Source organism: Ranitomeya imitator, chromosome 3 (assembly GCF_032444005.1).
Source record: "Ranitomeya imitator isolate aRanImi1 chromosome 3, aRanImi1.pri, whole genome shotgun sequence".
NCBI lineage: Eukaryota > Metazoa > Chordata > Amphibia > Anura > Dendrobatidae > Ranitomeya > Ranitomeya imitator.
Window position 1 is genome coordinate 267,078,730 of NC_091284.1, and position 26,868 is coordinate 267,105,597.

Below are 26,868 nucleotides of genomic sequence, written 5' to 3' on the forward strand. Positions count from 1 at the left end.
GCTGTGCCATATAGTGCTCTGCACCGTTCATATTTCCCCATAGCTGTGCCATATAGTGCTCTGCACCGTTCATATTTCCCCATAGCTCTGCCATATAGTGCTCTGCACCATTCATATTTCCCCATAGCTGTGCCATATAGTGCTCTGCACCGTTCATACTGCCCCATAGCTGTGCCATATAGTGCTCTGCACCGTTCATATTTCCCCATAGCTGTGCCCCATATAGTGCTCTGCACCGTTCATATTTCCCCATAGCTGTGCCATATAGTGCTCTGCACCGTTCATATTTCCCCATAGCTGTGCCCCATATAGTGCTCTGCACCGTTCATATTTCCCCATAGATGTGCCTTATAGTGCTCTGCACCGTTCATATTTCCCCATAGCTGTGCCATATAGTGTTCTGCACCGTTCATATTTCCCCATAGCTCTGCCATATAGTGCTCTGCACCGTTCATATTTCCCCATAGCTCTGCCATATAGTGCTCTGCACCGTTCATATTTCCCCATAGCTCTGCCATATAGTGCTCTGCACCGTTCATATTTCCCCATAGCTGTGCCATATAGTGCTCTGCACCGTTCATATTTCCCCATAGCTGTGCCATATAGTGCTCTGCACCGTTCATATTTCCCCATAGCTCTGCCATATAGTGCTCTGCACCGTTCATATTTCCCCATAGCTCTGCCATATAGTGCTCTGCACCGTTCATATTTCCCCATAGCTGTGCCATATAGTGCTCTGCACCGTTCATATTTCCCCATAGCTGTGCCATATAGTGCTCTGCACCGTTCATATTTCCCCATAGCTGTGCCATATAGTGCTCTGCACCGTTCATATTTCCCCATAGCTGTGCCATATAGTGCTCTGCACCGTTCATATTTCCCCATAGCTGTGCCATATAGTGCTCTGCACCGTTCATATTTCCCCATAGCTCTGCCATATAGTGCTCTGCACCGTTCATATTTCCCCATAGCTCTGCCATATAGTGCTCTGCACCGTTCATATTTCCCCATAGCTGTGCCATATAGTGCTCTGCGCCGTTCATATTTCCCCATAGCTCTGCCATATAGTGCTCTGCACCGTTCATATTTCCCCATAGCTCTGCCATATAGTGCTCTGCACGTTCATATTTCCCCATAGCTGTGCCCCATATAGTGCTCTGCACCGTTCATATTTCCCCATAGCTGTGCCATATAGTGCTCTGCACCGTTCATATTTCCCCATAGCTGTGCCATATAGTGCTCTGCACCGTTCATATTTCCCCATAGCTGTGCCATATAGTGCTATGCACCATTCATATTTCCCCATAGCTCTGCCATATAGTGCTCTGCACCGTTCATTATTTCCCCATAGCTGTGCCATATAGTGCTCTGCACCGTTCATATTTCCCCATAGCTGTGCCATATAGTGCTCTGCACCGTTCATATTTCCCCATAGATGCTCCACATAAATCTGTGGCATTGCTGCAATAAAAAAATAAAAGCCATACTCACCTCTCTTGCTTGCAGCTCCCAGCGTCCGGTCCCGGTGTCTCTCCGCACTGACTGATCAGGCAGAGGGCGCCGCGCACACTATATGCGTCATCGCGCCCTCTGACCTGCACAGTCAGAGCGGAGAGACGCCGGGAAGATGGAGCGGCGCCGGGAAGATGGAGCGACGCCCGGCGTGTGGAACGGGGATAGGTGAATATGACATACTTACCTGCGCCCGGTGTCCAGCTCCTTCTCCCGCACAGCTGTCTTCGGTGCCGCAGCTTCTTCCTCTATCAGCGGTCACCGGCACCGCTGATTAGAGAAATGAATAGGCGGCTCCACCCCTATGGGAGGTGGAGCCGCCTATTCATTTCTCTAATGAGCAGTCCCACGTGACCACTGAAGAGGGGAAGAGCTGCAGCACAGAAGACCGTGGGACAGGCGGGGAGCGCCAGGATCGCTGGAAGCAGGTAAGTATGCCTCAGCGCCCTCACCCCCTCACCCTGCCACCCACCTTGACTCGAGTATAAGCCGAGAGGGGCACTTTTGGGCTGAAAATCTCGGCTTATACTCGAGTATATACGGTATACATGCTAGCCTTATATGCCTATTTTACATACTCCTACTTGGTTTACAGTATGTGAAAAGAAAAACTAGTACCTCCTGATACAGGAAAGAGATATATATATATATATCTTGGTACCGTGTTAGCCAGTAGATAGAAAAATATTTAGAATTGAGAGTCCTCAGTGGTTGATACCTTTTAATGGCTAACTGAAAAGATGGTAACAAATTGCAAGCTTTCGAGACTACATACGTCTCTTCATCAGGCAAAGACTAAAAGAAATTCTGAAGAATCACATATTTATGCACAACAAAGCACAGAAAAAAAAAACTGATGACGACCTTTGACAGTCTCACTGCAGGAATGAATGTGTCGCACGGATTTATGTCTTTTTACATCAACTAAGGAACTTGCCCCTAAGACTATGAGGGATCATCACAACAGAGACCCTAATCAGAAGACAATAAAACAATCCTTATCTAAGAACTGGTCCAATATTTATGGACATAACTGTTTATTACGCATGTAATTCTGCTTCATGTCACCTGTCTTATCCATGGTGTTTCCTTTTTTTTTCTGTGCTTTGTTGTGCATAAATATGTGATTCTTCAGAATTTCTTTTAGTCTTTGCCTGATGAAGAGACCTGTGTAGTCTCGAAAGCTTGCAATTTGTTACCATCTTTTCAGTTAGCCATTAAAAGGTATCAACCACTGAGGACTCTCAATTCTAAATATTTTAGTACCTCCTGATAAATGCCTGGTGTCATTCGCATAGGTGTCATGATCCCAATGGCAGGGGATCACTAAAGGACAAGCACAGATACAAACAAGCTCTAGGGCGATGGAACCTGAGCTGACCGCGACCCTGAACCTAACACACAAATAAATGTATCCGGGGAACGTGCCTACGATGATCCTAGACGTCTCGCTCCAGCCGAAGATCTAACTTCCCCTATTAGAAGAAACACAGACCTCTCTTGCCTCCAGAAAAACACCCCACAGAAATAGCAGCCCCCCACATATAATGACGGTGAAATGAGAGGAAAGCACATACGCAGTATGAAAACAGTTTCAGCAAAATGAGACCCGCTAAAGCTAGATAGCAGAGGATACAAAAGTGATCTGCGCGGTCAGCGAAAAACCCTTCAAAAAACCATCCTGAAATTACTTGAACTCATGTGCCAACTCATGGTACATGAGGAGCAATTTCAGCCCACTAGAGCAACCAGCAGCAAAGAATCAAATATCTGCAGGCTGGACTAAAAACCAAATAAAGCAAAACACCAAAACAGGAAAATCCAAACTTAGCTTGACCAGAAGGTTCTAGGGAGCAGGGAGCAGAGGTAACAAGACACACTGGATACATTGATAACCGGCGAGGAAATGCCAGCAAAGCCAGGTTAAATAGGAAACTCCCATATCCTGATGGAACAGGTGGAACCCAGAGACCCAGGAAAGACAAGTCACCCAGTACCATCAGTAACCACCAGAGGGAGCCCAAAAACAGAACTCACAACACATAGGAGCTGATCTGCAGTACCTGGGGTGGCCACTACACAGCGTATAGAGCTGGAAACAGCTGATCGGTGGGGTGCTGGTGTCGGACCCCACTTATCTGATATTCATGACCTATCCTGAGGACTAATGCTTTATCATAGTAGTGGACAACCTTTTTAAAGATAAAGCTATTTGTTTTTGTTTCTTCATTTCCTTATTCTAACATCCCTTAAGTTTTCAGAACAGCTGTATAATACCTAAGCCTGGAACATTCTTTCCTTTCCTTGTTTGCCTTGTGAACGTACTCTTTACTCTTTTACTAACCAGCCTATTAGCTGGATACAAATGGTTGGACTCGCACATTTCATTTCCCAGAGGAGCTTGTATGGCGTATAAGTCTCCTCACGCTGACATGCCAGGCCTGGCTTGTCACTCTCCACCAGGCGAAATGTTACCCCTTAGATCCTGGACCCACCCTGGCACCTATTCTTTCACACAGTTTCAAAGATAACCTGATTTTGTGATAATTTCTCACCTGAAAGCTCCCAGCCCATGAGAAAAGATGATGAGTGGTTTCCTGTCCAGACCTGGCAAAAAGTTTCCATTCCATATTGCAGGAATTTTTGGGTTCCCTGTTGGCAACAGAATGGATGTCACTGTGGGCAATAGGTCATAGCAAATGGGATGACAAATAGCGCTGTAAAGTTAAGAGTGAAAGTCCACAAAGCGAAAGTATTTTACAAAAGTATAATTAATAATTACACAATACTGAATGTGAACGCGACCGCACAGAACCATGGTGTTGTACACTTCATATAATAGTACTATATAATATAAAATATTGTATAAAGTGTGTGAGGAGTTGAACACAATAGTTCTGACAACCCATGAGTCCTAGCAATGGGACCCCCAGTGATGAGCCACTAATCACCAATCTTGGGGATAGAAGATTATGGCTTTGTACTAAGTAAAACAAAGTTAAAGGGAACATGTCACCTGTAAAAACGCTATTAACCTGCAGATTAATAGTGTTATGAACCTGTCGGGTGCCCGCACTGAGAGTCCGACTGTCGGGAGGAAATTAACGTTGTTCCTCCTGGCAGGGTTTGTGTTTCAGTCCCGAGGGGCGGTGCAGGTTCAGTCACCGCTATATGTACAGAGAGCAGCAGCTACAACTGTGCCCCCGGCCATGACTGACAGCAGCTCAGCGTTGGAGCTGTCAGTCAGTGCCAGGGGTGCGGGTATAGCCGCCACTCTCTGTACTCAGAAAGGTGACTGAAACTGTGCTGGCTCCACCCCCATGACTAAAATCCAAACGCTGCTGGGGGAAATCATTTTTTCCGGCTGTGGGGGCCTAAATGTGGGCGCCAAGCAAGTTTACAACGCTACTAACCAGCAAATAAACCCCATCTCTTCAGCTCACTTTTTTCAAGTAACAGGTTCCCTTTAAACAGAACTTGTCACCAGATCAAGTCTCCGGTCTCTGCTCCTTTATTACCCTGACTCTGCGGAAGGTTACTTGTGTTTTTCTTTTAAATCCACCATACGGTTTAAGCGATATGGATATGGCTGACAAGGTAATAATGCGGATCAGCCTAAAGACACCACCAAAGAATACTGTCAGCCATGTCCCTTGCTAAGGACCATAAAAATTAACAATAACTAAATGGGAGCAGATCCTCTGGAAAGGGAACCTGTCGCCTTGGAGAAAGCGATTTACCTGCAACTATGGGGTAAATCTGTAGTTAGTGTTTCAATGCTGCCATACAGAGAGCGGCTACTGGGAGAAAAAGAACTCATTCCTCCCAGGAGCTGCTGGCTTTCAGTCACAAGGCAGTGACTGCCATCACTCACCATACTGAGTGGCAGCTGGAAGCACGCCTCGGCACTTTCATTGATAGGTTGTTATGCAGCGCAAGCTGTCAGTCAGTGCCGGGACATGCTCACAATATGGTGACTGTAGCCACTCTGTGCTCGCCCCTATAACTGAAAGCCGGCGGCTCCTAGGAGGAAATAAGCTCATTTTCTTCCAGTAACCGTACTTGCAGTAAGGCAGCAGGCACCATTGTAATTCTACTTCCCTGCAGATTAACTCTATACCAGCAGGTAAATGGCATGTTGGTGAAGTGACAGCATAGCCCTTTCTCAGATATCTGCATGGGGAATAGCTGAAGCCACGTAACAGAGCCTGTGGTGTGCGGTGCCGTCTGGTGATGTGATTATTGGATGCAGAGTTTTAAAAAAAGTGTTTTGCCTGTGAGAACCACACGATCAGCGGCTGCATCGCAACGCAACGTGTGTGGCTAACAGTCAGTGATTAGCTCAGGCCCTGTGGAAGCTTCTTACACAATCTCCTTTATCACTGCGGTACCCTGGCATGTTGGCACTGTGGGATGTTGGCACACTGGTATGATGACACCCTGGTATTGTGTCAACTTGGTAGGATGGAACCCTGGCATGGTGGCACCCTGGTATGATGACACTCTGGGATGGTGGGACCTTGGTATGATGACACACTTGTATGATGACACCCTGGTATGGTGGCACCTTGGTACGATGGAACCCTGGCATGGTGGCACCCTGGTACAGCGGCATCCTGATGTGCACTCTAGCATGATGACACCCTGGTACGGTCGCACCCTTGGATGTTGGCACCCTGGTACAGTGGCATCCTGGTATGCACTCTGGCACGGTACAGCACTCATCCACAGCAGCCTGGCGACCACAACACTCGCAGGCAGGCACAGCGCCACCTGCTGGCACGCTCTCATACGTCAGCTGGTAAACTATAATTACCCAGGATAAAGGCGGCTCCGTACTGGGCAGCTCTGCCCTCCCATCCGCGGACCCCCAGTAAGCCGGCCATGTACTCCGGGCGCGGGCACCATGGAGGATGCGCCTGACCAGCAGATGACGAGGTGCAGGGGTAGAAGAGGCGGAAGAAGCAGCCCTGTGAGGAGGACACAAGCCACAGTGACTACCGGTGTACACGCCGCCACCACCCGCCATAGCTCCGCGCTGCCCCCAGTCACCTCCGTGCCCGCTCCCACCAGGACGTCAGTGCAGCCCACATGGTGTGCCCCGGTCGCCGGGGGGATCGTCAGAGACAGCGCGCTGCCCATGTCTGCTGGCACTGGCACGGGGCGCAGAAAGCAAAGTCCACAGGCAAACATTGCAGGGGCAGGACCCACGGCGGCGGGAGAGGGAGGCACTTCCTGGGTCGCTGCTCCCTGGCACGCCGAGCGCTAGTGATGTGCAGCCGGCTCTTCGTGCCATTCCCACCGGAACATCCCGTCCTGTAAGTCAGGGCCTCATTATCCAGCTGGACGGGCCTGTGGTGGCAGCACCCCGCCCAGGCCTCTCCCTAATATCTGACATTGTTTGGGGATGGCACTATGACCAGTGTTATTCAATGAATCCCTTCTTACTTGCAATTTTTTTTTTCTCAGATGAGATCGGACTGGGAAAATCTCGGCGTGCTGCAATTGTCCTGGTGTCTCGGAGGAGACTCGCCAATGCAAGTCAATGGGCGTCAGAAAACAGTCGCATGGCACTCTGACCATCCGATATTTACACACCCATGTCCTTGGAAACTCGACATTTCGTCTGTAGTGTTCAGTAAAATCACAGCGTGACCCGACAGAATAGAATAAAATCACAGAATAGATAAAAATATATCAGTGACATATACAGGGTGGAGCGCGGTAATTTGCTGATTTGGGAATGAAATAAAAAAATTATGATCATTAGAAAAATTTATTTTATATTTTAATTATACTGAACAGTAATGGAATTTTTAAATTACATGGTTTTAAATAGTGTATCTGGCAAATGTCGACCTTCGCTATCCACACACTGCTGCATACGTTTTCTGAAGTTTTCATGAACTCTAACAAGCATGTCCACTGGTATTCTGCCAATTTCAGCTTCAATATTGTTCCTTAGGTCTTCCAAGGTGTTGGGACGGTTGATATACACCTTAGACTTCAGGTAACCCCAAAGGAAAAAATCGCATGGGGCTAAATCTGGTGAGCGTGCTGGCCAGTTCACATCTCCCCTCAAAGAGATAAGCCGTCCAGGAAACATTTGCCTCAAACAATTCATGGTAACCCTCGCTGTGTGTGCAGTGGCACCATCCTGTTGGAACCATGTATCCTCTAGTTCCATTGCCTCAAGAGCCGGCTGAAAATAATCCTGTATCATAGACAAGTACCGTTCGGAGTTCACAGTTATGGCACGACCATTATCCTGAAAAAAGTAAGGACCAATGATGCCTACTCGTGATATGGCGCACCACACAGTGACGCGGTCCGAATGCAGAGGTCTCTCGTGAACTTCTCTGGGGTTTGTTTCACTCCAGTAACGCATATTTTGTTTGTTTACACACCCACTGAGGTGAAAATGTGCTTCATCAGAAAAAAACACAATTGCGTCACGGGGTATCGTTGCTAACATGTCTTCACAAGAGGTCCGCCGTGTCAAATAGTCCCATGCTGACAAATGTTGGACCACGCACATTTTATACGGGTGAAAATTCAGTTCATCATGAAGAATCCGGTGGAGAGAACGTCTTGAAATGCCAAGAGCAAATGATTGCTTCCGAGCAGAGATTTTCGGAGATTGCAGTACTGCTGCTATAACTCTCTCGATGTTTTGTGGTGTTGTAATCCTTCTCTCAGGTCCCCTTCGTACACATGACACATTCCCTGCTGTTCTGAATGCATTCACCCAATTTACAATTGATTGCCGTCCAGGAACACGTCCGCGTGGAGGAACAGCGAATTGTAAACGAAAAGCACGCTGCACTGCAATGATCGAGTGGGCATTTGAAAAATACGCTTCAACACAAAATGACCTCTCCTCACGTGTCCACTGCATGATGGCAACTGAAAGGCAGAGGAATACAAATCTCCCATCAGCCACTGTAAGCCACACCCACTCTCCCCTCTCTTCGACCGACAGTGCCGCCACAGCATGCAGTGCAAAAAAGCAAATTACCGCTCTCCACCCTGTATAATTAGTACAGTGCTTGAGTAGTGTACTGTACATGTATTTTATTACTTAATAAATTATTTTCAGAAAAAAATTGCGTCGGAACCCCCACATTTTATTAACCAGCAGAGAGAAAGTGGACAGATGGGGCAGATGTTTATAGCCTGGAAAGGGGGTTGATGTCACCTTTGTATCGTCAGGTGACATCAAGCCCAGGGGTTAGTAATGGAGAGGCTTCTGTAAGACGCCCTCATTATTAACCCCATAGTCAAATCGTCAAAAAAATAACACCCAGAATAAAGTCCTTTATTTGAACAAATGACACCAGCGCATTCTTTAACTATAAATTAACCAAAAACACTTACAGTTAGGGCCAGAAATATTTGGACAGTGACACAATTTTCGCGAGATGGGCTCTGCATGCCACCACATTGGATTTGAAATGAAACCTCTACAACAGAATTCAAGTGCAGATTGTAACGTTTAATTTGAAGGGTTGAACAAAAATATCTGATAGAAAATGTAGGAATTGTACACATTTCTTTACAAACACTCCACATTTTAGGAGGTCAAAAGTAATTGGACAAATAAACATAACCCAAACAAAATATTTTTATTTTCAATATTTTGTTGCAAATCCTTTGGAGGCAATCACTGCCTTAAGTCTGGAACCCATGGACATCACCAAACGCTGGGTTTCCTCCTTCTTAATGCTTTGCCAGGCCTTTACAGCCGCAGCCTTCAGGTCTTGCTTGTTTGTGGGTCTTTCCGTCTTAAGTCTGGATTTGAGCAAGTGAAATGCATGCTCAATTGGGTTTAGATCTGGAGATTGACTTGGCCATTGCAGAATGTGCCACTTTTTGGCACTCATGAACTCCTGGGTAGCTTTGGCTGTATGCTTGGGGTCATTGTCCATCTGTACTATGAAGCGCCGTCCAATCAACTTTGCAGCATTTGGCTGAATCTGGGCTGAAAGTATATCCCGGTACACTTCAGAATTCATCCGGCTACTCTTGTCTGCTCTTATGTCATCAATAAACACAAGTGACCCAGTGCCATTGAAAGCCATGCATGCCCATGCCATCACGTTGCCTCCACCATGTTTTACAGAGGATGTGGTGTGCCTTGGATCATGTGCCGTTCCCTTTCTTCTCCAAACTTTTTTCTTCCCATCATTCTGGTACAGGTTGATCTTTGTCTCATCTGTCCATAGAATACTTTTCCAGAACTGAGCTGGCTTCTTGAGGTGTTTTTCTGCAAATTTAACTCTGGCCTGTCTATTTTTGGTATTGATGAATGGTTTGCATCTAGATGTGAACCCTTTGTATTTACTGTCATGGAGTCTTCTCTTTACTGTTGACTTAGAGACAGATACACCTACTTCACTGAGAGTGTTCTGGACTTCAGTTGATGTTGTGAACGGGTTCTTCTTCACCAAATTAAGTATGCGGCGATCATCCACCACTGTTGTCATCCGTGGACGCCCAGGCCTTTTTGAGTTCCCAAGCTCACCAGTCAATTCCTTTTTTCTCAGAATGTACCCAACTGTTGATTTTGCTACTCCAAGCATGTCTGCTATCTCTCTGATGGATTTTTTCTTTTTTTTCAGCCTCAGGATGTTCTGCTTCACCTCAATTGAGAGTTCCTTTGACCGCATGTTGTCTGCTCACAGCAACAGCTTCCAAATGCAAAATCACACACCTGGAATCCACCCCTGACCTTTTAACTACTTCATTGATTACAGGTTAACGAGGGAGACGCCTTCAGAGTTAATTGCAGCCCTTAGAGTCCATTGTCCAATTACTTTTGGTCCCTTGAAAAAGAGGACGCTATGCATTACAGAGCTATGATTCCTAAACCCTTTCTCCGATTTGGATGTGGAAACTATCATATTGCAGCTGGGAGTGTGCACTTTCAGCCCATATCTAATATATAATTGCCTAGAATACTACTTCCTGCAATTTGTGCCAACTTCCTGTCCGGAGCTAATGTCCGGAGCTAATGTCCGGAGATAAGTGACGTCAACAGTGTCCAGTGTCTGATTGGTTGCCGCCTGCTGCGAGCGACCAATCAGAAACGTGCCGTACTGTGACACACCCCGCCCGCCATTTTGGTGTGATTTTTGAATTTTTACCTCACAGCAAGTTTCTACTGCGTGGAGGCGGGCCCAGTGACGTTGCTCTTCAAGCTCCTGCCGAATTTCAAGTATATATGGATTCTAGACTCCCGATTCTTTAGAATCGGGCTGCCATCTAGTTATATATATAATTGTATTTCTGAACATGTTTTTGTAAACAGCTAAAATAACAAAAACTTGTGTCACTGTCCAAATATTTCTGGCCCTAACTGTATACTCACACTCAATCCACTGAAGCCAATGCCCCCTGTAAAAGCATTAAAATAACCACTATTTTACTTAATAATAAAGTACATGTACAGTAAGCTACACAGGCAAAGCACTGATTATATATCTCAGTCACATACAGTGCCTACAAGTAGTATTCAACCCCCTGCAGATTTAGCAGGTTTAATAAGATGCAAATAAGTTAGAGCCTTCAAACAAGAGCAGGATTTATTAACAGATGCATAAATCTTACAAACCAAAAAGTTTTGTTGCTCAGTTAAATTTTTATAAATTTTAAACATAAAAGTGTGGGTCAATTATTATTCAACCCCTAGGTTTAATATTTTGTGGAATAACCTTTGTTTGCAATTACAGCTAATAATCGTCTTTTATAAGACCTGATCAGGCCGGCACAGGTCTAGTTTTCAATTGGGTTAAGGTCAGGAGACTGACTACGCCACTGCAACACCTTGATTTTTTGCCTCTTGAACCAGGCCTTGGTTTTCTTGGCTGTGTGCTTTGGGTCGTTGTCTTGTTGGAAGATGAAATGACGACCCATCTTAAGATCCTTGATGGAGGAGCGGAGGTACTTGGCCAAAATCTCCAGGTAGGCCGTGCTATCCATCTTCCCATGGATGCGGACCAGATGGCCAGGCCCCTTGGCTGAGAAACAGCCCCACAGCATGATGCTGCCACCACCATGCTTGACTGTAGGGATGGTATTCTTGGGGTTGTATGCAGTGCCATCCAGTCTCCAAACATCACGTGTGTGGTTGGCACCAAAGATCTCGATCTTGGTCTCATCAGACCAGAGAACCTTGAACCAGTCAGTCTCAGAGTCCTCCAAGTGATCATGAGCAAACTGTAGACGAGCCTTGACATGACGCTTTGAAAGTAAAGGTACCTTACGGGCTCGTCTGGAACGGAGACCATTGCGGTGGAGTACGTTACTTATGGTATTGACTGAAACCAATGTCCCCACTGCCATGAGATCTTCCCAGAGCTCTTTCCTTGTTGTCCTTGGGTTAGCCTTGACTCTTCGGACAAGCCTGGCCTCGGCACGGGAGGAAACTTTCAAAGGCTGTCCAGGCCGTGGAAGGCTAACAGTAGTTCCATAAGCCTTCCACTTCCGGATGATGCTCCCAACAGTGGAGACAGGTAGGCCCAACTCCTTGGAAAGGGTTTTGTACCCCTTGCCAGCCTTGTGACCCTCCACGATCTTGTCTCTGATGGCCTTGGAATGCTCCTTTGTCTTTCCCATGTTGACCATGTATGAGTGCTGTTCACAAGTTTGGGGAGGGTCTTAAATAGTCAGAAAAGGCTGGAAAAAGATAATTAATCCAAACATGTGAAGCTCATTGTTCTTTGTGCCTGAACTACTTCTTAATACTTTAGGGGAACCAAACAGAATTCTGGTGGGTTGAGGGGTTGAATAATAAATGACCCTCTGAAAAAACTTTTCACAATTTAAGAAAAAAAGAACATTCTTTTTTGCTGCAGTGCATTTCACACTTCCAGGCTGATCTACAGTCCAAATGTCACAATGCCAAGTTAATTCCAAATGTGTAAACCTGCTAAATCTGCAGGGGGTTGAATACTACTTGTAGGCACTGTATTTATATCTGTCTATACTGTATATATCTAATCTATATATATATATCTAATATAGAATTGCCAATCGGCTCTGTCACAGCTTCTGGCGATTGTGTCGCTATCCCACAATCCACCGCGGCCGGAAGCTGTGACAAAAACGGCACCGCTAGTCTGTCGGGAGATCAGCGGCGACGCTCATCTCCCGGCTGCTCTCATTGGAACTACGCCGACCGCCATATTGGACCACCCAAGTTATGGGTATTCCGATATGGCGGCCGGGATTAATTTCCCCCCCAAGCCGCGCGGCACCGCTCATTGGCTAAGCACCCCTGGCCTCAGCCAGTGAGCGGCGCGGGATTCAAATCCCCCTCCAAAGCTGCGCAGCTCTGCTCATTGGCTGAGCCGCCAGCCGGCTGAGGCTTGGGGGATTCAAATCCCACATGGCACAGCTCATTGGCTCAGCCGGTGCAGCACAGGATTTGAATCCGCGCCAAGCCACGCGGCACCGCTCATTGGCTGAGCACCAGGGGCGGGGATGTGCGGCGCTGTCCAGGGGTCTGCGGGCTGTCTGGGGGTTCTTTGGGGGTGTTTGTGCGCAGGCATCGTCCGATGGGACTGCAAGTCCCATACAGCTATGCCTGCTATAGTGACAGTGATTGACACATTAGCCAGTGATGGGACAGTAATAGTCCCATCATCCGGCTAATGTGTTGAATGTAAAAAAAAAAAAACATACACGCATATACAGTACATACTACATACAGTCTACAGTGTTAGGGGTTGAGTTCCCACCTCTGCTCAGGGGGAATCTTGGGCTATTTCCGCTGCAGTCTCCCATTCTTCTTCTGCCGAAGTAGAGCCTTCTCAGCAGAGACGTCGGTCCCAGTGTCTTGCAAAGTCTCACTCTGTGCAAAGGGTTACTGCTGCTTTTCAGCTTCTGACATTGAAGCCAGTGCTGGGCAGCGGCGAGCAGACGCTTTTGGGACTAAGTCCTGCTTTTCCCCTTCTGAGCATGCCCAGGGCAAGATCTCTCATGGGAGATCGAGGGTCACATGCTCAGATACTGCAGCAGATCCCATTGGTCCTCCAGGAAGGTCCTGAAGGTGCTCAACTTCTGTGGCAGTCTCCCATTGGTCCTTCTGGGAAGGTCCTGTACATGCTGCAGCTATAAAAGGTTCGCATGACCGCACGGCCATGCGCTAGTGTACATTTGAAAGCGTATGTGTGTTGATGAGTGCAAGTCGTTCTTTAAACATACACTCCCTTGTGTATGACTGTTTGCGAAAGGCGGATGTATGCTGTCTAGTGCCCGGCTGAGCTATCAGCATCTAGCATAAGCTACAGCGTCTCAGCACAAAAACATAAGTTTCAGGGTCCATTGCTGTGACCGCCAGTGCAGCGCCGTGCGCTATAAAGCGCTTTCCAACCCAAGCCTGGGTGGTTAGTGGCATCCGCCAGTGCGGCACTGCTCGCACTCTTGTACTTCAAACTTCTTTAGTTTGTTCTGACACCCAGTTGTGGTGTCGAGCGGTCTAGACGAACCCAATACCGTGTCTTGGAACTGGGTTCTGTGACCTCTTGCTTGCGCTCTTGGTGCGGTACTACGGCTCTGTGAAGTAACAGAGTTAGTTTCTACCGCCATATAGTGCCACCATTTGCCAGCAGCGGGTTCTCTCCTGCACGGTGGACCCGGACTGCGAACGCACCTTATTATTTACTTGGTGCGTTCCACCAGTCCTAACATACAGTGCATACAGTACATACTAGATACAGTGCATACAGTACATACTACATACAGTACATACTACATACAGTACATACAACAAACATTACATACTACATACAGTGCATACAACATACAGTGCATACAACATACAGTACATACAACATGCAGTGCATACAAAATACAGTGCATACAACATACAGTGCATACAACTCAGTACATACAACATAGAGTACATACAACATACAGTACATGCAACATACAGTGTATACAACATACATTGCATACAACATACAGTACATACAACATACAGTGCATACTACATACAGTGCATACAACATATAGTACATTCAACATACAGTGCATACAAAATACAGTGCATACAGCAGACAGTACATACAGTGCATACAACACAGTACGTACAGCGTAGAGTGCATACAACATACAGTACATGCAACATACAGTACATACAACATACAATACATACAGTGCATGCAACATACAGTATATACAACATACAGTACATGCTGCAAACTGCATACAACATACAGTGCATACAACATACAGTACATAGTACATACAAAATACAGTACATACTACATACATTGCATACAGTACATACAACATGCAGTGCATACAACATACAGTGCATACAACATACAGTGCATACAACTTACAGTGCATACAACACACTGGATACAACATTCAGTACATACAACATAGAGTACATACAACATACAGTACATGCAAGATACAGTGCATACAACATACAGTGCATACAACATAGAGTACATACTCACCAATCATCTTCATCCCAAAGCCATTGATCTGTAAAAAAATATTAAAATAATAAACCAACAATATACTCCCTGATCCGCAGAAATCCAATTAATGAGTGTTCCACGACAATTTCCCGTGGAGAGCTGCCACATCAGCTGAGGCGACCTCTCTCCAGGGGCTCCAGGATACAGTGACAGAAGATATTCTTCCGCACTGTATTCCTCCGCCGCTGTGAGTACAGTTCATACTCTCGCTTGCGGCACTGTTGCGTGGGAAAATTTCCAGGCAGCATTGCCATAAAGTGAGAGCAATGAACTCAGGTAACCTCTTCAGTGATACACTGCAGGAGCCATTGTCTCCTGTCAGTGTGTCACTGAAGGTCTATAGAGCTGTCACATCTCCTGATGTGACAGCTCTATAGGGGAGATCGTAGTGGGACACTCGCTATTAATTGAACTGCGTCGGACAGGGAGTATACGGTTGGTTTATTTTTTGCAGGCAATCGAGGACATCGCAGGAATTAGGTGTTGTAAGTATGGTGAAATTAAGAATATTAAAATACTTTTTTCTGGCTGTGTCTTTTTTTTCAACTCTTTCACTACAATAGGATTAATAATGGATAGGCGTCTTATTGACGCCTCTCCATTATTAACCGGGCTTAATGTCACCTTACAATACAAAGGTGACATTAACCCCTTATTACCCCATATCCAACCACTACATGGGAGTGGGAAGAGAGGGACTAAGTGCCAGAATTGGCGCATCTTAGAGATACGCCATTTCTGGGGCGGCTGCGGGCTGGAATTTGTAGCGGGGGCAATATCCATGACCCCTTCCTAGGCTATGAATATCAGCCCGCAACTGTCTGCGTAGCCTTTCTGGCTATAAAATATAGGGGGACCCCACGTAATTTTTTTGGGGTCCCCTTTTTTTAATAACCAGTAAAGTCTACGCAGACAGCTGCGGGCTGATATTCATAGCCTGGGCAGGGGCCTTGGGTATTACCCCCTTCCCAGGCTACAAATAATGGCTGATGGCTTTCCCCCGCTGGCACAGAAAATTGCGTGGGAGCCCATGCCATTTTTTTCCTGTTTTTTTTCAATAATCTAATATATAATTACCAATCGGCTCTGTCACAGCTTCTGGCGAATGCGTCGCTATCCCACAATCCACCATGGCCAGAAGTTGTGACAAAAACGGCACCGCTATTCCGTCAGGAGATCAGCGATGCTAGGCGCTGATCTCCCGATGGTAGCCGCGGTTCATCTCCCGCTGCAGGGAGGTCAGTGGCGACGCAGCCGGGAGTTCAATCGGCTCATCTCCCGGCTGCTCGCGTCGGAACTACCCCGACAGCCATTTTGGAACACCCAAGTTATGGGTATTCCGATATGGCGGCTGGGATTCATATCCCCTGTCAAGCCGTGTGGCGCTGCTCATTGGCTGAGCGCCCCTGGCCTGACCGGCTGAGCCAATGAGCGTTGCTGCGCAGGATATGAATCTCCCGCCAAGCCATCATTGGCTGAGCCGCCCGCCGGCTGAAGCCTGGCAGGGGATTCAAATCCAGTGCGGCACTGCTCATTGGCTGAGCTGCCCGCCGGCTGAGCCAAGCCAATGAGCGGTGCCGCACGGCTTTGTTGCGGGATTCAAATCCCCCGCCAAAGCCATGCGGCACCACTCACTGGCTGAGCCGCCCCTGGCCATGCAGCTTTGGCGGGGGATTCAAGTCCCGTGCCAAAGCCACGCGGCACCGCTCATTGGCTGAGCCGCCCACCCCTGACGCTCAGCCAATGAGTGGCGGGGGATTTGAATCCCCCGCCAAAGCCGCGCGGCACGGCTCATTGGCTAAGCTGGTGGCGCGCGGAATTTGAATCCCCTGCTAAACCGCTTGGCACCGCTCATTGGCTCAGCCGGCGGGGCGGGTTATTTGAATCCCGCGCCGCTCAGTGGCTGAGTGCCAAGGGGATGTTCATTTCACCGCACTCCCGGTGCAATAGCATCGGGCCTATTTCTAGTATGTATATATATATATATATATACTGTATATATATATATATATATATATATATACTTTGAAAACTATAAATGACAGGGAATTACTTTATGTAAAAGCTCATGTTAAGATCGCATTGCAGTCACATCGTATTAGCATGTAAATCGGATGTCATTCGGATTCTAGGTGCTAAAAATAGCATGACACTCGTCCCATTTTTCTGGACCGATATAGGGCCGTTTTTTTTTACAGTGCTGGGTATCAGCCCTCAAACTGAAGATTTTGAATTAAAAGTTACATTGTAACCTTACTTTCATGTCATGGGTTAAAAAATATTCGATAAAACTCAGTCTTGTAAAAAATTGGGATATTGTTCTTGTTTAGTGAGATGTTGATTAAGATCTTACATTTCAAAGGAGGTATACTCTTTTATGCTGTGCATTCTATACACACATGACACATAGGTGCATCTCACAAAATTAGAATATCATCAAAAAGTTAATTTATTTCAGTTCTTCAATACAAAAAGTGAAACTCATATATTATATAGAGTCATTACAGAGTGATCTATTTCAAGTGTTTATCTCTGTTATTGTTGATGATTATATCTTACAGCCAATGAAAACCAAAAAGTCATTTTCTCAGTAAATTAGAATACTTTATAACACCAGCTTGAAAAAATGATTTTGATATCCGAAATTTATGAAATGTATGTTCAGTAAATGCACTCAATACTTGGTCGGGGCTCCTTTTGCATCAATTACTGCATCAATGCAGCGTGGCATGGAGGCGAACAGCCTGTGGCACTACTGAGGCGTTATGGAAGCCCAGGTTGCTTTGATAACAGCCTTCAGCTCGTCTGCATTGTTGGGTCTGGTGTCTCTCATCTTCCTCTTGACGATACCCCATAAATTTTCTATAAGGGTCAGGCGAGTTTGCTGGCCAATCAAGCACAGTGATATTGTTGTTTTTAAACCAGGTATTGGTACTTTTGGCAGTGTGGACAGGTGCCAAGTCCTGCTGGAGAATGAAATTTCCATCTCCAAAAAGCTTGTCGGCACAGGGAAACATGAAGTGATCTAAAATTTCCTGGTAGACTTTGGTCTTGATAAAACACAATGGACTTACACCAGCAGATGACATGGCTCCCCAAACCGTCACTGATTGTGGAAACTTCACACTAGACCTCAAGCATATTGGATTGTCTGTCTCTCCACTCTTCCTCCAGACTCTGGGACCTTGATTTCCAAGGTCTAGTGTGAAGTAGCCACAATCAATGATGGTTTCGGGAGCCATGTCATCTGCAGGTGTAGATCCACTGTGTTTTATCAAGACCAAAGTCAGTGCAGCCGTCTACTAGGAAATTTTAGAGCACTTCATGTTGCCCTCTGCCGATAAACTTTTTGGAGATGGAAATTTCATTCTCCGGCAGGACCTGGCACCTGTCCACACTGCCAAAAGTACCGATCACTATGGGGCCCTTGAGAAGGGATATACAGGTCCTTCTCAAAAAATTAGCATATAGTGTTAAATTTCATTATTTACCATAATGTAATGATTACAATTAAACTTTCATATATTATAGATTCATTATCCACCAACTGAAATTTGTCAGGTCTTTTATTGTTTAAATACTGATGATTTTGGCATACAACTCCTGATAACCCAAAAAACCTGTCTCAATAAATTAGCATATTTCACCCATCCAATCAAATAAAAGTGTTTTTTAATAACAAACAAAAAAACCATCAAATAATAATGTTCAGTTATGCACTCAATACTTGGTCGGGAATCCTTTGGCAGAAATGACTGCTTCAATGCGGCGTGGCATGGAGGCAATCAGCCTGTGACACTGCTGAGATGTTATGGAGGCCCAGGATGCTTCAATAGCGGCCTTAAGCTCATCCAGAGTGTTGGGTCTTGCGTCTCTCAACTTTCTCTTCACAATATCCCACAGATTCTCTATGGGGTTCAGGTCAGGAGAGTTGGCAGGCCAATTGAACACAGTAATACCATGGTCAGTAAACCATTTACCAGTGGTTTTGGCACTGTGACCAGGTGCCAGGTCGTGCTGAAAAATGAAATCTTCATCTCCATAAAGCATTTCAGCCGATAGAAGCATGAAGTGCTCCAAAATCTCCTGATAGCTAGCTGCATTGACCCTGCCCTTGATGAAACACAGTGGACCAACATCAGCAGCTGACATGGCACCCCACACCATCACTGACTGTGGGTACTTGACACTGGACTTCAGGCATTTTGGCATTTTCTTCTCCCCAGTCTTCCTCCAGACTCTGGCACCTTGATTTCCGAATGACATGCAAAATTTGCTTTCATCAGAAAAAAGTACTTGGGACCACTTAGCAACAGTCCAGTGCTGCTTCTCTGTAGCCCAGGTCAGGCGCCTCTGCCGCTGTTTATGGTTCAAAAGTGGGGAATGCGGCACCTGTAGCCCATTTCCTGCACACGCCTGTGCACGGTGGCTCTGGATGTTTCCACACCAGACTCAGTCCACTGCTTCCTCAGGTTCCCCAAGGTCTGGAATCGGTCCTTCTCCACAATCTTCCTTAGGGTCCGGTCTCCTCTTCTCGTTGTACAGCGTTTTCTGCCACATTGTTTCCTTCCAACAGACTTACCATTGAGGTGCCTTGATACAGCACTCTGGGAACAGCCTATTTGTTGAGAAATTTCTTTCTGGGTCTTACCCTCTTGCTTGAGGGTGTCAATGATGGCCTTCTTGACATCTGTCAGGTCGCTAGTCTTACCCATGATGGGGGTTTTGAGTAATGAACCAGGCAGGGAGTTTATAAAAGCCTCAGGTATCTTTTGCATGTGTTTAGAGTTAATTAGTTGATTCAGAAGATTAGGGTAATAGGTCGTTTAGAGAACCTTTTCTTGATATGCTAATTTATTGAGACAGGTTTTTTGGGTTATCAGGAGTTGTATGCCAAAATCATCAGTATTTAAACAATAAAAGACCTGACAAATTTCAGTTGGTGGATAATGAATCTATAATATATGAAAGTTTAATTGTAATCATTACATTATGGTAAATAATGAAATTTAACACTATATGCTAATTTTTTGAGAAGGACCTGTAGCTATCAGACTCTAGTCATGCCACTGGACACACATGCATACATATATATACAGCTCTTCTAAAAATTAAGAGACCACCACATCAAAACCCTGTCATGGACAGCCCAATCTCCAGAACTGAACCCCAATGAAACCTTTGGAATGTAATCATGAGGATGATTGGTAGTCACAAGCCATAAAACAAAGAAGAACTGCTTACATTTTTTGTGCCAAAAGCAGTGTGAAGGACTGATGGAAAGCATGCCAAGGCGCATGAAAGCTGTGATTAAAAATCATGGTTATTCCACAAAATATTGATTTCTGAACTCTTCCTGAGTTAAGACATTAGTATTGTTGTTTCTAAATGACTATGAACTTGTTTTCTTTGCATTATTTGAGGTATGAAAGCACTGTTTGTTTTTTTATTTTGACCATTTTTCTTTTTCAGAAAAAAAATACAAAATGTATTGCTTGGAAATTCTGAGGCATGTTGTCAGAAGTTTATAGAATAAAGAACAATTTACATTTTACTCAAAAATATACCTATAAAGAGAAAAATCAGACAAACTGAACATTTTGCAGTGGTCTCTTAATTTTTGCCAAAGCTGTATATTTACGAAGCATATACGACACTCATTATTTTCTTATGCCTGTTTGGCATAAGAGAACAATGGCAGCATGTTGTGATTGGCAGTTAGAATCTGATCACTCGCACCCATACAAGTCTTTGGTTGCGTTTGAAACATCAGACTGCAATCCGATGTCATCTCAGTGCAGTTTGTTATACTCCGAGTCAGGCCATGGAGGAGATGCAGAAATTACTTTCTCTGTCTCCTCTGCATCTGTCCTGTGGTTCTCATGAGAGAGGATTAGAGCACTGACACTGGGCTCAGGCTGGAGCCGAGGGTCATTAACATATCGCATCGAATGCCATATGCTAGTCCGTTTCCAGCCTAACCAGGGAGAACTGGCTACTAGCTGACAGGTTTGGTTTTACCTGGCAGCAGAGCAGTGCTGGAGAACTTACCATCCCCTTCTCCCAAGTACCCAACAGCAGAACTTGCTGGAAGCAATCCGAGAAGTTCTGCTACTGCACAAAATAGTGAAAAGAAGCTGTGAGAGGGCTGCAAGGGAGATTTGAAGAAAGCACTGGAAATGTCATTAAAGGGAATGTGTCCCAATTTTATTTTTTTTTTACTAATAATGATAACATTTATTTTTAAAACAAAATAAAATTGACTGTTTTAATATTTTTTTATTAACTTTTTTCTGCAGCCGCTGGGGGCTGCAATTTTATTTGGTGATATGTTAGTGTCAGAGCATGATTTTGTCCCTTAGGGCTTGTTTCCACTTGCGAGATATATGTCCGAGTCTCGCATGTGGAAACGAAGCTCTGGCGCCGGCACTCCAGAGCAGAGCGTGCGGCTGCATGTGTTGCTATGTGGCTGCACGCTCCGCTCTGGAGTGCCGGCGCCAGAGCTTCATTTCCACATGCGAGACTCAGACGTATATCTCGCAAGTGGAAACAAGCCCTTATACTGTTGCTGGCTCAGTTTTAATGCCAGGTGAAATTTTGATGTAGCCCTCCGCTGTGCACTGAGCTACAAATTCTTCCCTGTCACCTCATGCAAAGTTCAGCAGCGAGCAATGACAGGAGGTTTGGACAGTAACGGTGGAGCACAGGTCGAGCAGACTGACATTGCATTACTAATTCCAGCCTACAAAGCTGTTTTCACGGCTGCAAGAAGTCACCACTGCAGCAGCCTTGCTCTGGCGGTGAAAGCAGCGATGTCCAGTAACGAGAACATGTCAGTAGCCTGATATTGGCATATTGCCGCCGACTTGTGATCACCACTACTGTCACCACTATTGTTCAGAGCACAATAGTGAAATCATCCTTGCTGCTGTGCTCTGAACCCTGACTCAAGGTACCGTTACACTAAACGACTTACCAACGATCACGACCAGCGATACGACCTGGCCGTGATCGTTGGTAAGTAGTCGTGTGGTCGCTGGGGAGCTGTCACACAGACAGATCTCTCCAGCGACCAACGATCAGGGGAACGACTTCGGCATCGTTGAAACTGTCTTCAACGATGCCGAAGTCCCTGGGTAACCAGGGTAAACATCGGGTTACTAAGTGCAGGGCCGCGCTTAGTAACCCGATATTTACCCTGGTTACCATTGTAAAAGTAAAAAAAAAAACCCACTACATACTTAAATTCCGATGTCTGTCATTTCCCCCGCCGTCAGCTTCCCGCACTGACTGTGTCAGTGCCGGCCGTAAAGCAGAGCGCACAGCGGTGACGTCACCGCTGTGCTCTGCTTTACGGCTGGCGCTGACAGTCAGTGCAGGGAAGCTGACGGCGGGGGACATGACAGACATCGGAATGTAAGTATGTACTGTTTTTTTTTTTTACTTTTACAATGGTAACCAGGGTAAATATCGGGTTACTAAGCGCGGCCTTGCGCTTAGTAACCCCATATTTACCCTGGTTACAAGTGAACACATCGCTGGATCGGCGTCACACACACCGATCCAGCGATGACAGCGGGTGAGCAGCGACCAAAAAAAGGTCCTGATCATTCCCCAACGACCAACGATCTCCCAGCAGGGGCCTGATCGTTGGTCGCTGTCACACACAACGAGATCATTAGCGGGATCATTGCTACGTCACAAAAAGTGTGACGTTGCAACGATATCGTCAACGATATCGTTATGTGTGAAGGTACCTTCAGATCTGTACAGTCAGTCGAATGCCTTATTCATATGTCTGTGATGCAGGGACATCTGAATGATGCTTTACCGCTGTGTCTGCAAATCTGCACTGGTCCAGACAACAGCACTGTAGTGGTGAGTTCATCTACAACGTGTTCCAAATTATTATAAAAATTGGATTTATATGTCATACAGATGTGATATTTTGTTTCTCAAATAAACTCATGGATGGTATTGTGTCTGAAGGCTCTTTGGATCACTGAAATCAATGTTGTGACGACATAGCATTTATTCTTAATTATGCCAGACGTAAATTGAGTAGGCCCATGATCATAAACTGTTGTCTGAAGTATTGACTCTTATATGACAAATATTTACCTCTCATATTATCTCCTACAGTTTATTTTCTGTTTTCTTTGCAAAACAGTAGTGCATGGCCACTGAACAATGATGTTTGCTGATATGTTAATTAGATGTATTTTCCATGCTAGACAGTTTGTTTGCATTCCAAACAGAGAAGGAAAAACTATGCAAATAAATTACATAATCGAACCATGCAGGTTGGCCTCATTCACATCTCTCTCTGACCTCTGGATGCTGGTTGAAGGCCAGTTGTGAACTATTTAAAGAGACATCTTCTTCTGGTCCGTGTGACTCTACAGATCAGCTTAGGGGGGACTACGGCCCCGGCTGGAAGAACACAGGACTGCTTCATTGACCATCAGTGAAACCCCAGAGACGTCTTACAGAATCCAGCTTGGGACAATCGGGCCACATACATCACTGCTCTCGGCTGGGTTCACATTGCGTTAGTGGGTGTCCGCTGACGGAATCCGTTACATGGCGCAATTAACGCTATGTAACGGATCCGTTAGCGCACGCATTGACCGCAATGTATCTAACGCATCGCTAACGTATGCCATTTTTGGCATGCGTTAGCGATGTCCCTTTATTTTCTGACGGACCTCGGACGCTGCTTGCAGCATTCGAGGTCCGTTTCTCGCTAGCGCAGATCGGGCATCTGCGCTAGCGAGATCGCTAAACGTAATCCCTTTTTGTACATTATGTTAGCGCAATTCGTTAGCGTATGCGCTAAACGGATTGCACTAACGCAATGTGAACCTAGCCTTAGCTTTGTAAGCTTTTCATTACCTCAATGCTGTGGTGTCCAGCAAAAGCAGTGAGCCACTTGCGATGTCAGCAAGGAAGTGTCAGAGTCATTTTTGGGGCCACAATCATGGGGAGAGACCTGGTAGGCCCCTTTAGGACACCTACAGATGTGAAAATTACCTCAGCAAACATTATGCATGTGGTTGGGGAACCACTGTGCCACAGTTCGGTGAGAGCATCAGGGGTGTAACTAAGCAACCACCTGTCTCTTCATTAGAGTCCCTGATGGTGTGGTTAGACTTGAACCCAGGTGGATGCTAGGTGCTACTCCATGACAGATCCCGGAGCTGTGGCAGCTGACCCCTAAAGGGGCAGGGAAATAGAACAGGCCAGGAACTGGATAACAAAGAAACTGCCAGGTACTGGATTTGGAATGGACCAGATAGGTTCAGGAACACAGGTGCAGGGTCAGACTGGTTGGCATGGTTTCACTCCTTAGAGTGTCTAGGATTCAGTTACTGATAGCTCGGCCGTCCAATCTGGTACAGGGGTATACTGAAGCTGTCAGTACTTTTATTGACAGCTCAGCCATTGTATCTGGTCGGGGCATGCTGAGCTTTCAGTGTGTTGATTGACAGCTCAACTATCCAATCTGAGACTGGGAGGCGTCGGCTGTCTCCAAGTGTTTATTATCTCAGGTCATTGCTATGCTACCTAATTGTGCTATTTCTCTCAGACCTCTGCCAGACATACATTCAGCAAGTGAGGTTTGTGCTTCCTTTGCCTTGAGTTCTTTATGCTTGATCTTTTGTTGCCTGACTTTGGACTTCGTTCTGACCAGCCGTCTGTTTAATGCCTTCTACTCTGATCCAGACTTTTCAAAAGCTTTTGATACAGTGCCACACAAAAGGTTGATACATAAAATGAGAATAATGAGGATAGGGGAAAATATGTGTAAGAGCTGGCTCAGGGATAGGAAACAAAGGGTGGTTATTAATGGAGCACACTCAGACTGGGTCGCGGCTAGCAGTGGGGTACCACAGGGGTCAGTATTGGGCCCTCTTTTTAACATATTAATGACCTTGTAGGGGGCATACAGAGCAGAATTTCAATATTTGCAGATGATACTAAACTCTGCATGGTAATTAATACAGAGGAGAACAATTTTATATTACAGGGTGATTTATGTAAACTAGAAGCTTGGGCTGATAAATGGCAAATGAGCTTTAGTGGGGATAAATGTAAGGTCATGCACTTGGGTAGAAGTAGTGAGATGTATAACTATGTGCTTAATTCTAAAACTCTGGGCAAAACCGTCAATGAAAAAGACCTGGGAGTATGGGTGGATGACAAACTCACATTTAGTGGCCAGTGTCAGGCAGCTGCTACAAAGGCTAATAAAATAATGGGATGCATTAAAAGAGGCATAAATGCTCATGAGGAGAACATAATTTTACCTCTATACAAGTCACTAGTTCGACCACACTTAGAATACTGTGCACAGTTATGGTCTCCGGTGTATAAGAAAGACATAGCTGAACTAGAGCGGGTGCAGAGAAGAGCGACCAAGGTTATTAGAGGACTGGGGGTCTGCAATACCAAGATAGATTATTACACTTGGGGCTATTTAGTTTGGAAAAACGAAGGCTAAGGGGTGATCTTATTTTAATGTATAAATATATTAGGGGACAGTGCAAAGACCTTTCTGATGATCTTTTTAATCGTAGACCTGAGACAGGGACAAGGGGGCATCCTCTACGTCTGATGGAAAGAAGGTTTAAGCATAATAACACGCGGATTCTTTACTGTAAGAGCAGTGAGACTGTGGAACTCTCTTCCGTATGATGTTGTAATAAGTGATTCATTACTTAAATTTAAGAGGGGACTGGATACCTTTCTTGAAAAGTATAATGTTACAGGTTATATATACTAGATTCCTTGAAAGGGTGTTGATCCAGAGAACTAGCCTGATTGCCGTATGTGGAGTCGGGAAGGAATTTTTGTCCCCAATGTGGAGCTTACTCTTTGCCACATGTTTTTTTTTTGCCTTCCTCTGGATCAACATGTTAGGGCATGTTAGTTTAGGCTATGGGTTGAACTAGATGGACTTAAAGTCTTCCTTCAACCTTAATAACTATGTTACTATGTTATTCTCCTGGTATTCTGACCCCGGAATGTTACCTGACCATGCTTTTGTCTCTTCCTTCTGTTTATGATGTACCCTCCTTGCATCTGACCTTGGACTCCTTGACTACTCTGACTCACGGCCTGGCCGTGAGAAGTGACGAGCGTCATACTGGACTGGTGAGGGTAGCATTATAGGTGCGGGCAAGATGGATCAGGCTCTAGACTTGGAAAAGTCAGGATGGGCTAAGGAACAGGTTACAGCAGGGCCGACAGAAACCAGTTCAGACAGGGCAGGTAGGATCAGGTGCAGGCAGGACAGACAGGCTCAAGTTTAGACAGGGCAGGAAGGATGGACAGGATCAGGTTTAGACGGCAGGCAAGATGGATAGGATCAGGTTTAGACAGGACGGACAAGTTCACTGAGCACAGGTACACCCCAGCGTCCCTGTTGTGAGGAGGATGGGGACACATGTAGAGGCTTCAGCATTGTTCTAATTGTACCCCCCCTTACACCCTGTCTTCATCAGGCCCGCTAGGAATGTCTGTAAAAGTGGAGCATAAATATTTTCTTGGGGCTCCCAAGACCTTTTTTGAGGTCTACATCGCTTTCAAATGTTTTTCCTCTCACCTGTCATCAAGGCTAAGATATTCTTCACTTCAAAAACATCCCCGGAGCTGATAGGAGCAGACGAAGCACCCGGATCCTTGAAGAAGAGACTCAGTATGACCGGCTTCCGGAGGGACAAATGGAGGGAATTTGGCAGTCATGCTTCAACTTATAAGACACAGCATTAATTTGCTTGTTGACTTCAAAGGGATCGATGAAGGGAGGACTCAACATTTAAAATGGAATCTTGAGACATATGTACTTAGAAGATAG

General features: G+C 45.7%; 1 protein-coding gene across 1 annotated transcript in view; it reads right to left on the reverse strand.

Moving 5' to 3' along the window:
- Positions 1-6,847, reverse strand: part of PAFAH2 (platelet activating factor acetylhydrolase 2) — a 73,520-nt gene extending 66,673 nt beyond the window's left edge. Inside the window, exons 1-3 of the mRNA XM_069756450.1 lie at positions 6,565-6,847; positions 6,329-6,482; positions 4,068-4,164 (exon numbers count right to left, since the gene is read on the reverse strand). Of these exons, the coding sequence (XP_069612551.1) occupies positions 4,068-4,164; positions 6,329-6,482; positions 6,565-6,705 (392 nt within the window). The 5' untranslated portion in view covers positions 6,706-6,847. The remainder of the gene's footprint in view (positions 1-4,067; positions 4,165-6,328; positions 6,483-6,564) is intronic.
- Positions 6,848-26,868: the final 20,021 nt, after the last annotated feature.